The sequence below is a fragment of the Acartia tonsa genome, chromosome 10 (genome assembly GCF_053477335.1).
Source record: "Acartia tonsa isolate MP-2025a chromosome 10, ASM5347733v1, whole genome shotgun sequence".
Lineage (NCBI taxonomy): Eukaryota > Metazoa > Arthropoda > Copepoda > Calanoida > Acartiidae > Acartia > Acartia tonsa.
In genome coordinates this window covers 11,712,171-11,725,425 of record NC_137269.1, presented here as the reverse complement: position 1 = coordinate 11,725,425, position 13,255 = coordinate 11,712,171, and the positions used below count along the sequence as shown (strand labels likewise).

At 32.2% G+C, this 13,255-nt stretch overlaps 1 protein-coding gene and 1 long non-coding RNA gene across 6 annotated transcripts in view; one reads left to right on the top strand and one right to left on the bottom strand.

Moving 5' to 3' along the window:
- Positions 1-903: 903 nt before the first annotated feature.
- The window catches only part of LOC145329399 (ammonium transporter 2-like), a 39,329-nt gene continuing 26,977 nt past the window's right edge, over positions 904-13,255 (top strand). For 3 of the 5 annotated variants that reach the window (XM_080173498.1, XM_080173497.1, XM_080173496.1), the window contains exons 1-8: positions 904-1,043; positions 2,295-2,369; positions 3,268-3,334; positions 3,768-3,909; positions 4,478-4,518; positions 5,446-5,519; positions 6,339-6,469; positions 6,691-6,752. In XM_080173498.1, the coding sequence (XP_080029624.1) occupies positions 1,041-1,043; positions 2,295-2,369; positions 3,268-3,334; positions 3,768-3,909; positions 4,478-4,518; positions 5,446-5,519; positions 6,339-6,469; positions 6,691-6,752 (595 nt within the window). In that variant the 5' untranslated portion in view covers positions 904-1,040. Of the gene's footprint in view, positions 1,044-2,294; positions 2,370-3,267; positions 3,335-3,767; positions 3,910-4,477; positions 4,519-5,445; positions 5,520-6,338; positions 6,470-6,690; positions 6,753-13,255 lie in introns of those variants that run through there. The other 2 variants (XM_080173500.1, XM_080173499.1) reach the window with 1 other exon arrangement.
- Positions 8,009-12,169, bottom strand: LOC145329393 (uncharacterized). Its single transcript, XR_013882888.1, has 2 exons — positions 10,870-12,169; positions 8,009-10,703 (listed from the first exon to the last, which is right to left on the bottom strand). It is a non-coding gene; the product is annotated as an uncharacterized LOC145329393 (long non-coding RNA).

The following is a 13,255-nucleotide window of genomic DNA, read 5'->3' as shown; positions in this document are numbered from 1 at the left end:
CTAATAGAAAAATGTGTTGTTATTGGCTTTCAATGTTAAAAAATTTAATGTTAATTTTAATATTAGTCCTCATATCCCTGATTTATATAATTTTGTCGTACGACAACCGGTTTGAAAATGTAAATAAACCCGGCTTAGTCACTCCGTACCCTTCTCAGAAGAAACACAAAATGGTGTTTTTTTTGTGATTTTAGTGTTATAAGTTATCTTAATTTTCTTAGTTATTTTTAGTAGTAAAGCTACTCTATAATTCACGTTGTCTGCCCGTCCATCCGTCAGTTAGTGCGTATCGCTATGGGGAAAATGTGATTTTCAAAGCTTTTATTTTAGATAGACGGCTGATATTTTGTGAATATTCCTATAAAAATGAGCAAAGTAGATTATTTTGTCCGTCGGTCTCTTAGTATTGCTACAAAATATTTAAAAAATAGTAAGGAAGGTTTCGTGATTCTTGATTTTAACAAATGGTCTTTTAAATCTCCTTGCCAGTATTCCAATCCATGATTTTGTGCTTCGCTACTTATTGATGTCTTCATCGATCCTTAATTCATTCTTTACGTATTAGAAGCTAAGTTATTTCATAACTCACGTTTTCGTCTTTTTATCAGTGATTATTTCATCTGTCAATAAAGATAGGCGGCTGATTTTTTTTGTGTAGATTTATTTTACTAATTTTTATGAAGTCTGTTTTGTTTTGTTCGACTGTCTGTGTCGGTAATACTCTGTAAAGGACATTTGGGATTTGTTTACTATAATGGAAATGTGATTTTGTTGGTTGTGATTTTAATAAATAGTTTAAATTTATGTATGCTGCGCTCTTTTAATCTCAACTTTATATAACCGAACCTAACAAAAAGAAGTAAAAAACTTATTTTCTTAAAAAGTTAGTTTTTTGCCCATATTCGAGTCAGGAGATGGAAATTGTCTAAAACTATAAATAATCATTAATTTGTTATTTCTTATTAATTCTCTATTTTAGAACCAATATATTTTGTGAATGCTAATCTTTTATCCCAAGAGAATCTGCATTTCCATTGAAAATGGTAAGAAGCAGGCTTAGCTATTCTAACAATCAATTCTATTAAAATGTGGACAAAAATCACGAAACCTTTTGGGTAAAATTGGAATATAACTTTTTTATGTAGCTGAAGAGGGGTGGGTAAGAAGGGGAGGAAAAGGGGATGGGGGTTGTGGGGAAATTTTCCTTTAGAATTGTTTGTCAGAATATTATTCCCTTGTCCTTGGGTAGGAGAGGACTGTGGGGTTAGGTGGATGTGTTTTTTTGCACCATCTTATTAATTTTATATTTTTGATTAAAGGGGTAGTTGCACGAAGTGCATTTAAACTTGAATTTAGTGAACTGCATATTTTTTTCTGTTTAATAGTTCAAACTACATCTATAAGACATATATTTGAAAGAATTTACCAGGTATTTTCAAAAACATCATGACTTGAAAATCATGTTTTTTTTATATATGCAACTTATACGGTTGTCCTGTTTTCATAAAACTAGCATGCTGACTATTTTGTTGGTGTCTAAATGATTTCTATTTATTGTAATACAAAATTATATATGTTAGATGGTATTCTTGCAACTTTTGCTTACAATCAAACTTTTTAAATGCACTTCATGCAACGATCCCTTTCACTTGTAAAAAAAAATATGTTCATATTGGGTGAAAAAACCATATATTTATTGTTTTTAAATGATTTTTTGCCTTGTAGATTTTTTGCATCATTTTAAACAAATAAAAAAGTGTCACAAATGGCCACCTTCCTCTAATTTATTGACTAATATCTCTTAGCCTCGAATATCCTTAAGGATGGGAAGGGATACATCAAGATATTTTATTTTTATGCATCTCTGAGCTTAATGCTATGCAAGTTTTTATTTTCCTACATCCTTCAGACAACCAACCCTTTGATTGTACAATCTTTGTCTGAGAAGTTCTTACTGTAATAAGTTACGACTATTTTGGACCAAGGCATTCACCCTACTCTATCTATGTATGTCACATACCTGACATAGCAGCAGTAAGATCCATTTTTGGACGTCTTTAGTTATGACGCAGTGCTTTAACCCTCTGGGGCTTCCCAATATATATCGATAGTAATAAACAAACCTACAAAAATCAACTCTGCCAAATTGTTTTAGATTTATTTTTAAAAAGGGTGGTTTTGTGCCCTATTGGCTAATATGAGGGGAAATCCCCGTTTTTATTGTTTGTAGTTTGTCTCAATTGACCAAATTCACTGTCTTTTGACAGTATGTTTAACTTAATTTTTGATTTTAGGAAGTGCTGAAAATCTTAGTTATTTGTGGTCTATTTCTGTTCAACGCTGGATTGGCATTGCTTGAAGCTGCTAGGAAAATACTTTTGTCATTATTTTGAATTCAAATAGAGAAAATCGATTTTTCTTCTGAGTTGAGGGGGGGTGGGTATGGGTTTTACTTTAATCGCCATATTTATGTTACATGAAATAACATATCTTAGGCTAGGAAAGTAATTTTTTTGTTGTCTTAATGGCTGTACTCTTTGCAAGTCCCACCCTGTAAAGGTATGGGCGTCCCAGGGATCTAAAGGGATAAGACTATGGCCAAAAAAATGATGTATAGTACATCCCCAATGATGATACACAAAAAATAACCCTTCCGTAGATTACAATTAGTGGCAGAAACGTTTGAACGCTTAAATTGATGAACCAACCAATCAAAGTTCAGTAAAAGTCCCAAATGTTGTTAAGCCAACGAATATAGAAACGTTATTATAAAACTTTTGGAACTAGGGTTAAAATAGCCCTATGACCGACCCCTCTCTCCCTGGGCCAATACTTAACTTGCTATTCTAATTGAAGGAAAGCACAATTTTTATTTTTGTAGATATTATTTTTCTAGATACTGTTGACCTATTAGGGTAATGTATTTATAATTAAATAAATGTATTTCCCTTTCTCGGAGTCCCTTTCCGACTTTCAATTGGGTCTTTGAAAATCAACTAATAGCGTCGGGAATATGAACACAGCTAAATTGCTACAAAAGAGCAAAAAGCAATTTGCTAGCAGACGGAAAATATCCCCAACAGGGGGATCGAGGTAGTTGTCTGGTTAAACCTCTATACTATAGATTTATTATTGACCTACTGCCAACAAAATAACCTAAAACTTGCCCAGAACCAAAAATAAACTTTTTAGCAAGAAAGATCTTTTATACCTATTGGTTCAACCAATTTTATTTATTGGACTGATGTTGATAAAAGTGTTTGCAGGTCCCGTAATAAGAATGTAGCCACAACCCTAACTAAACATACCACATGTCTTCTCATATCATTTATAGGTGAGGTGATTAAATAGTTCTCTTTGAATTTACATCATACATTTTAAGCGAGTTTGTTGCTTTTTCAATCAACCAAGGATATTAGATTGAGAAATATACAGACAATTAACCCTTTGATTGCAAGAACTTTGACTGATAGTCCTAATACTCTATCAGTGTCATGTGCCTAACATAGCTGCAGTAAGTACTGTTTTTAACGTTTTTTTTGTTATATGCATTTTGGCATGCTACCATTTAAACGAAAATCACGAAACCTTATGGGGTATCTGGTCATGTAAGTGAAGAGGGGTGGGAAAGAAGAGAAGGAAAAGGGGAAGGCGGTTGTGGGGAAATTTTCTTTTAGAGTTGTTTGTCAGAATATCATTCTCTTGTCCCTAGTTAAAACACAGTATTTTTTTATTTCACAAAAATACATTTGTAATTATGTTTTCAGCTTTTTGGTTGTGTGGCTACGGCCTGGCATTTGGGGACGGAAATACATTTGCTGGAAACAGTTATTTTGTGCTTCATAATGTTTCCACTGATAATTATTCTGATTTTATTGTGCACAGTCTTCTCAGCAATATACCACATAGGTGAGCATTTTAAAGACTTATTTGAATGAGAAGGGAAGGGCAGAAATAACCTAAAACCAATCTGAGGCTTAAATCTAAAAATGAATTAGTCGAAAACCAACCAGAACCTATAATTAACTTCCATAAAATTAGGAACTCAATCCGTGCAGTAGTTAAAATCATTATACACACATTAAAAATCCTTACTACTTTATAGAATAGGATAGGTACTTGGACTGACAAATACACAGTGAGTTAATGTTTAGAAAGAGAGAAAATCAATCATATAAAAACCACAAAACCTTTAAGAAAGAATAAGTATCTTTGGAAGCATGATCAATAAACAGACCATGTGAAATATATGTATGTTGGATGCTTAATGATACAGGAATAATCTCTCCAAATTTAAACTGTCTATTTCAAATGGCAGCTGAGAAAAAAACATTTTTTCCCAAGCGTTACGGATGGACAGACAAAGCTACTATAAAGTAACATCGCTACTACAAAAAAAAACTTTAGTTCAACAAGAAATTTTGTTCAAGATATGATTATTTATTTCTAATTAAAAGTTATCAATTTTTATTGTTAGTTTAGTTAGTGGAGCTGTAGCCGAAAGAAGCCATTTTACAGGTAAACTTTATAAAAAAAGGAATGGGTTGGTCATTAGGTGAATTATTTCAATATCTCGCCTTGTTGATCTTGGACTATTGATTGGACTTTGGCAGTTTGTTTTATCTTTCTGGTGCTTAACCACACTCTAATCCCCCCCCCTCACTGTTTTGATAAATTGGAAATAAAAGGGATTATTTTTTTTCTATGCTTAATTAATACCGGTGGTAATAACCCTGCTGTGCTCCAAACATGCTATGTATTTCACCTGTGGTGCCCAATAACCTACCACTTGTTTCAAAGGGGACTATCCACGAACGTACGAGAGCAAGTGATTCTAAGCACCTTCCAGCAGTGATTCTAAATGTTTTTTTTTTGTGAATATACTAGGGTTCTGTGTAATATCATTATATTGATTTTAAAAAATCAAGTTTCACCATAGTTTTATATGAAAAATACTTTGAAATGTTGAGCATTATTTGACGAAATATCATCAAATGTTTTGTTGAGTTCGAAAGTTTAAATTAAAATAACACGCCAAAACATAATCAAATGCTGTAAATTATGAAAGTACACTAATAAAACTGTTTATAATATTACAAGTTAACATGCCCTTTTCTAAATTAACATTTTTATTGAAAAACTTTACTTTTGTGTCACAGCAGTTTGAACTCAACAAAACATTTGATGATGTATAGTCAAAAAATGCCTAACATTTCAAAGTTTTTTTTCTAATAAAACCATGCTGAAACTGAATTGTTTAAATCGTTACAATGATATTTCACAGAAAGAACCCTAGTATTTTCACCAAAATACATTTAGAATCACTGCTTGTGGGTACTTAGAATCACTTGCTCTCGTTCGTGGATAGTCACCTTTATTTCAAAAATAAGGGGAATGGTTATAAATGCTCAACAAGGCACTTGAGGGAATACTACATTTTTGTAGGTCATTTGTTGCTGTCATTGGTGATATCTGGTATTATCTACCCTGTTGTTCTTCATTGGTTTATTCATCCAGAGGTTAGTTTCATATAAATATTTTGGATACCAAAAAAACAGATAACAGCATCCATAAAAGCGAAGCTCTGAAATAAAATGGCAGAACAATTGAATATGAACACTTGTAGAGTTTTAAACGATACTAAAAATATTTCTATTTTTGTCCTTGGAATCATTGAACTCTAAAAACCTTAAGATAATTATATCCTACAAAGATATTTTTTCAACAAAAGTAATAAACCCTAATGTTTTAATTATACCTACAGACTTTCTGTTAACGATCATAGAGCTGTTTCGCTTTCTAAATTGTACCTAATTGTTACAGAAATAACATTTCAATTTTTTTTAAAATATGACAAATCCAACATGCCTAAAGAGGACTATCCACGAACAAGAGCAAGTGATTCTAAGCATCTTCCAGCATTGACCCATAGTATTTTTTTAGTAAATATACTAGGTTTATGTTTAATATTTGCTTTATTGACTAAAAAGTTAGGTTTCACCATGGTTTTATATGAAAAAAACTTTGAAATGTTAAGCATTGTTTGGTGCAATATCATCGAATGTTTTGATGAGTTCAAACTGTTGTTTAAAAGCTTTGACATAAAGTCGATAAAGCAAATATTAAATATAAACCTAGTATATTCACTAAAAAAATACTATGGGTCAATGCTGAAAGATTCTTAGAATCACTTGCTCTGGTTCGTGGATAGTCCTCTTTAGGAAATAAAGAAGAAATTATGACATAGAGAACATAGTTATACTTATAAGGGTTGTTAGGATATTATAGAATATACTTTGTATGCTTAGAATAGTTACAAATAATTGACCTTTCTCTAGGGTTGGATCCGTAGCTTTAGCATAGCTGATCATGGGCTAGCAACTTCTATACACGTGCTCAGTGGTTCTCTCGTATTCGTTGCATGTTTAATTGTCGGCAGGAGAGAGGAGAAAACTGGAACTAAATTCAGGTACAGAACTATGGATACACAATAGATTTATTACCATAGAAGGGCTGTCTGACACAATAATCCGTCAAACTTGAAAATTAATTTCTATCAGATGAGTGTTGTTATATTTATTGACTTATAACTTACAATAATTTTATGGCCAATATTTTTGGACGTATAATTTCCTCAAAGCAAAATCCTAAGAAATTCAACTTTCTATAGGTGTTTATTTATCTGTTTAGAGTTAGTATACCCGGTCACTCCCTGCCTCTTGGTTACATTGGTTCTATATTCATTATCATAGGTATTTATTTTTTATCAATATTTCATTTTCATATGGCGAGGCATTAAAATCGAAAAGACAATGGCCGATAAATTAATGCACATCCCCAATGATTATACACTAAATTACCCCATTTGTATAGTACAATTAGTGATTTATACTTCTGGAAACCCAACTTATTGAACCAACAAATCAAATTCTAAGTGTCCAACGTTTTTATGACAACGAATAAGAAAACGTATTAAATAAAATGTTGAATTGTTTCAAGACGGCGCTTTCGAATGTCGTCTTACCATTATAAAACCTCAATTTATTCATGTTCGCTACTCTTTAATAGGTCCATTCATCGCACACATAGTTGCGACAGTAGATAACTTTACATTTTAAATGTATTTTGTTAGGAAGTGAGATATTAATTGAATTTCATTCTTTATATCTTTATTCCAATGGGCCCAATATGTTTTTCTTTGGCCTTGAAGCTTCTTATATGTCCAGGGAAGGTTTATAACTATTTCCCAAGAGAAATAGTCCCTGAAAATAGTTTTACTTTTCTTCGTAAAACTCTAATGGAAAGTCGGCATTCTTTACCTTAATTGTGACGTGTAGTAATAGCAAGAACAAACAGCTAAATATTCTTATAAAGTGTATTAATTCAAGACAAGATTAACATACAATAATAATATTAAACTTTAAGGCAACTATTCACTTTTATGTTCGTGTCGTGTTGCAGAGCAATGTCTTGCTCCGAAACGGTTGACACAAGAACTAAAAGCTAATATACAAAATACATACATTGCTCTCAAGTCAGGAAGAAAGGGACTATACATCACATTTCTCCCTGGCTTTAACAGGAACATGGATTTCAAAACTGTAATATTTCAGATTGAATATAACAATATGTTTATTACATGTTAATTATCATATATATTATAAGTAGCATTGAATGCTTATTAAATAGATAATAATTGATCTGGTATGACACCTGCCATAATTTTTTTTTTTTTTTTATTTTATTTCCAGATCTTTAAACATTTCATATACATTTTTTTTTCTTTTTGTTTTGGTTCCTTAAAACTCTTTTATGTTTTTTATATGTTCCTTTTTTTTTTATGTGTTTTTTTTTCTCTTTTTTTTTATTTTTTAAAAAAAAACATTGATTAACATATAATCATTGAAAAATGCATTGATTAACATATAATGCATTGATTAACACATAAACATTGGAAATGCATTGATTAACATAGTTATTATAAATGCATGATAAATAAAAACACTGATTAACATATAACCATCAGAATGCATTGATTTAAAAACATGTCATTAGAGATGCATTGTTATAAAAGCATTAATATTAAACCTTTCGAGACTACTACTGCCTCAACAAATACTTAAACATTAATACATAAAAATAAAATAAAATATGAATTAATACACAGTAAAACTATAATTATTCTTGATCATAATATTCATTTTCTTTTGCCAGATTTTTCTTGATAATAGTAGTATCATTCATATCCATCAATCCATCATTATCCATCAATCCATCAACATCGCACAAATGATATAACCATACCAACCATAGTAGTATCATTCATATCCATCAATCCATCATTATCCATCAATCCATCAACATCTCACAAATGACATAACCATACCAATGCTACAACACCACAGACGATATAACTATACCAGTTGACCTTAGCTTAGTTATAAACTTAGTTATAAACTGGTTTCCACTTAGCAACTGTGATTTTCTCAAACAACACAACAGCCATTCACCTCCACCACAAGAAGCCTCCAATCTCTTCAAAAAATTGGGATCAAATCCTTTCTAGCATCGACTCTAACTACTTCCCAAAATTCACCCTTTCCTGATTCAAAATACGTTGCTGATCCTGCAGGTTAGCCAACCGAGCATCTAACTCAACCATTCTAGTAACCAAACCTGCCAAATGTTTGAGGTCTCAGATCAAAAATCAGAACTGCTGTTCACATTTATCATCCAGGAGATTATATCTATTGCATAGTCAGGCATGACTTAAGCCTAATAATGACAACCACAATAACTGCTATTAACATCTCTGTTAGAATCCAAAAATCGACATGTCATTCAAAATACAGGAACTGCCAATGATTTTCGTTATAACAATGATGCTACTGTCGACACTCCAACCAATGATAACGTTGAAAACAATGAACAGAAACAACAAACACAGAGAAAACTGCAGCCGAACAAAAGCAACCAAAACCTTCGCCATAGATTGATTTGAAATCTGATCCATTTCGTTTTTCAATACTAACTATCGACAAAAACACCAGCTATTGACAAGTAAGATATCCAACCTGGCAGTCAAATCTACAACAGCCACATCATCTTTAAGCCCCGCCTTCTTTAGAACAGCTAAAATTTCACTAACCAGCATTTTACTTTAACTGCTCACTGTATTAACAACTTACAAATATCCGTTTTATCAGTCATAAATATATTTAAGATACAATGCATGCTATTTTAAAATTCTGCACAACTTCACAATAGCTTCTAGCCCATGGTGTATATCTCTGTATATCATTATCTATCAACTAAATACTTCTCATTTTGACAACTGTAAAAACATCTCTTTGTAGCTACCTGACTCACTGTGCATTTATTTGCATCATCCTGACACACTGTGCACATCTGTTCAAAATAAATATCAACATAATTCGTTTAGCTCTTTGTATCTACCTGACTCACTGTGCATTTATTTACGTTATTTCCAAGTCTTCAAAACTTTTCAACAGTTATTATAAATCTAGCAATCTATAAATCTAAATTACTTTTCTTCTCCTTGGCAGCAGTTGGACTGTTGATTGAAGTACTTATAACAGGTTGAGAAAGGGTTGCAACAACAGTACCAACAGATTGACTTGCTTCAGTAGGATTATGATCATCACTATCACCAGTACTATCATTAGTTGCATATGATTTGCCACTACTGGTTGATTTAAGATTCTTCTTGCCAAGATCAGTAATAGTCTTCCCATATATAGAGATATCACATTCAAGCTCAAAGATAGCTTTATCAATCATTGTTTGCAAGTATTTAATCTGTAACATCATCAGCTCTCCTTTTACTTTCAACTCTCTTCTTCAGCTCTAGTACATCATGAGAAAACATATTCTGTTGCACAATAGACAGAATATTAGTAAATCCATAAACTCCAGCAGCTCCATACATTCCAAATTTGTTGTCAATCCAGCACAGGCTTCCTTTGGAGTTTTGTGCAAGCACTCAGTTGTTAGCTTCAGGTACTTTTCATGATCACTAAATCTCCTTATAGTTGCCAGAAAATACAGGAACCTTGAACTTGATATCTACCTTCCTGGTAATACTCCAAGCTTCCTGACCGCATTATTGAGAGCAGTTTTAGCATCCTGTTTAGCTTCCTGTTTAGCTTCCTGTTTAGCATTCTGAACTTCAACAGACTTCACATCTAATCTATAAACAGATTCTCCAGCAGCAATAGCATGTTTTACAATATTACTGACCAAATCACTAAACAATCCTGTTTAGCTTCCTGTTTAGCTTCCTGTTTAGCATTCTGAACTTCAACAGACTTCACATCTAATCTATAATCAGATTCTCCAGCAGCAATAGCATGTTTCACAATATTACTGACCCAATCACTAAACAATCATGAATAACACTCCTTTAATAAAATTCAACATATAATCGGTCATGTACCATAGTGTATCATGTACCAGCCTCCACTCTCTCTCCACCAACAATTCAACATATAATCGGTCAGAGCAAAGTGTATCATGTGCCTCCACTCTCTCTCCACCAACATTTAATTCAACATATAATCGGTCAGAGCAAAGTGTATCATGTACCAGCCTCCACTCTCAAATAATATCAATGTCAACACAAAACAATGGCCAAATTCAAAACTAAATTTCAGTCACCACCAACTACTTCTCTTGCGGCCGATCTAAAACAAAATACAATCATTTTAGATGCCAAAACTTATTTAATACATATTTTATTTTCACTCAACAAAATAAAATAATTTCTTTAACATGTATTAGTATATATAACATTAATCAAATGTATATCAATATTGAACATCATTAAAATCTTAACAAACTAAAACTCACCAACAGGTAATACTGTATCTCAACCACCACAACTACTCCTCTTTTCGACCAATCTAAAACATAATACAATTATTTTAGATGCCATACTTAAATGTTATCACTTAACAAATAAAATTTCAACATGTCTTCTTAAAAATGTATTAAGAAATATAATATTAATCAAATGTTTGTCAATAATCGAGCAACATAAAAATAATTCTTAATACAATATATTAGTCTAATACAGTAAAAAATTTACCTAATTATTCAATGAAATATCTGAATAATAACTTATATCATCCACAACTATTTTTATGTATTAGAATCTTGAAAGTTGAAGCACAACTAACTATTTTTCTCTATACCTGAGAGCACTTTCTTGCGCAGCTCAACTTTTGCGCATACAACGCCCAACTCCTGCTCATCATTGCTGCTACCTCTCTGCACCACTCCACCTTGCGCATACCAACTTCGAGAGACAGTGCAAACTTTCCTTGCCAAAATATTGCCCACCCCCCTTCTCCATGAAGAGAGACAGCTCCACTCAAATATCTAATGCATTATAACAATTTTGCTTCATGAAATTCTAAACTTCATAAATAATTTTGCTGAATCAACATCACTAAATCGCAATATATACTATTCTATATCGAGTGTCCTTAATAAAATTTAAGCTTAAACAAAAACTTAACACATCCATTATAATTCCAAGTTTTAGTAGATTTCAATCCACCCCTCAATATTTTCCATTTTATTCTGATCCACCAAAACTTTCGCAATACGTTCATTATATTCCAAGTTTTTAAATAGATTGAAATCCGCCCACATCTATTCACGTTAATTTGATTCATCCAAAATTGAGCAACACATAATGTTTCAATTTCAAGTTTGAGTGCAATTTGATTCACCACCCTGTGTTATTTATATAATTTTTCTCCTATAATTAGGTTTGGTCCGCCCATCCATACGACCATTTTGATTCACCACCCTGTGTTATTGATATATATGTTTTTTCTATAATTAGATTCGGTCCGCCCATCCATACTTTACATCTATCTACTTTTTGTATTTCGAACTTCACATGGTGATTTCTGCAGCAGGTAGGTACAATTTAGAAAACGTAGCAACACTATAATCATTTCTATGACGTCCGTACTTCCATTTGTAAACATGTTGATTTGACCACAAATTTCTATATGATCTAATTATCCGATTGATTCGGTGTATATTGATTCCTGGGACAACAAAGCACAATACTTTATGATTGCGGTGTCAATAATTTCATATGATCTAATTATCCGATTGATTTGATGTATATTGATTCCTGGAACAACAAAGTACAATACTTATGATTACAATGTCAAGCATCCAATCACCCTTCAGACAACCAACACTCTGAGATGCATAACCTTTTTCGAGAAATTTTAACTGTGCATGGTATTGAATTGCGTCTGTTTTGGCCCAAGGCATTCCCTCACTCTAACTATTTACTTCTAACTATTTACTTCATTTACTTCAAGTATCTGACATAGTAGCAGTGAGAACCATTTTTAACGTCTGTGCATGGTAACGAGTTTCACCGATTTTGGCCAAAACATTTCCCCCACTTTAACTTTTACGTCACACATCTCACATAGTAGCAGTAGGAACCATTTTTAACTTTGTTAGTTATGACTCAGTGTCAGACCGAGATTCAAACCTATCACCTACCCAACGACAAGTAGTTGACGGTTTATAAGCGAAGCCACTCTATAAGCAAGTTCATAAAATGTAAGTAAAACATCAATCTGTATCAATCAGTTTTTTTTTAACAAATTTACTTACAATTTTACATCGACTCTTATACACTTATTTTCTCAGTTTTGACACTATACAAGTGTTGATGTTCGTTTGTTCTACCATTCAATGCTTCGCTTTTGTTAATGTTGTCTTCCTTGTTTTTTACAAAGATTATTCAGTTCTGACACTATGCAAGTGTTGATGTTCGTTTGTCCTACCATTCAATATTTCGCTTTTATTAATGTTGTCTTCCTTGTTTATTACAAACAAATTTGCTTACAATTTTGCATTGAATCTTATACGCGTATATTCTGATTATTTAATTTTGACACTACACAAGTGTTGATGTCCATTTGTCCTGCCATTCCATTGCTTCGTTTTTACGGATGCTGTCATCTTTGTTTTTATACATCATATCCTCATTACAATAAATATAAATATTAATATCCTTGGTTTATACATCATATTCGAAAACGTTTCAATTACAATAGAAGTCATATATAAGTCAAACTAAACTTGCAACATTTAACCACAAAGTCTAAACAACACATCTAGTATTAATCTATATTGCATCACCCAACATTGGATATAGATATACACAATAGACATCTCTTCCCTACACAATCCT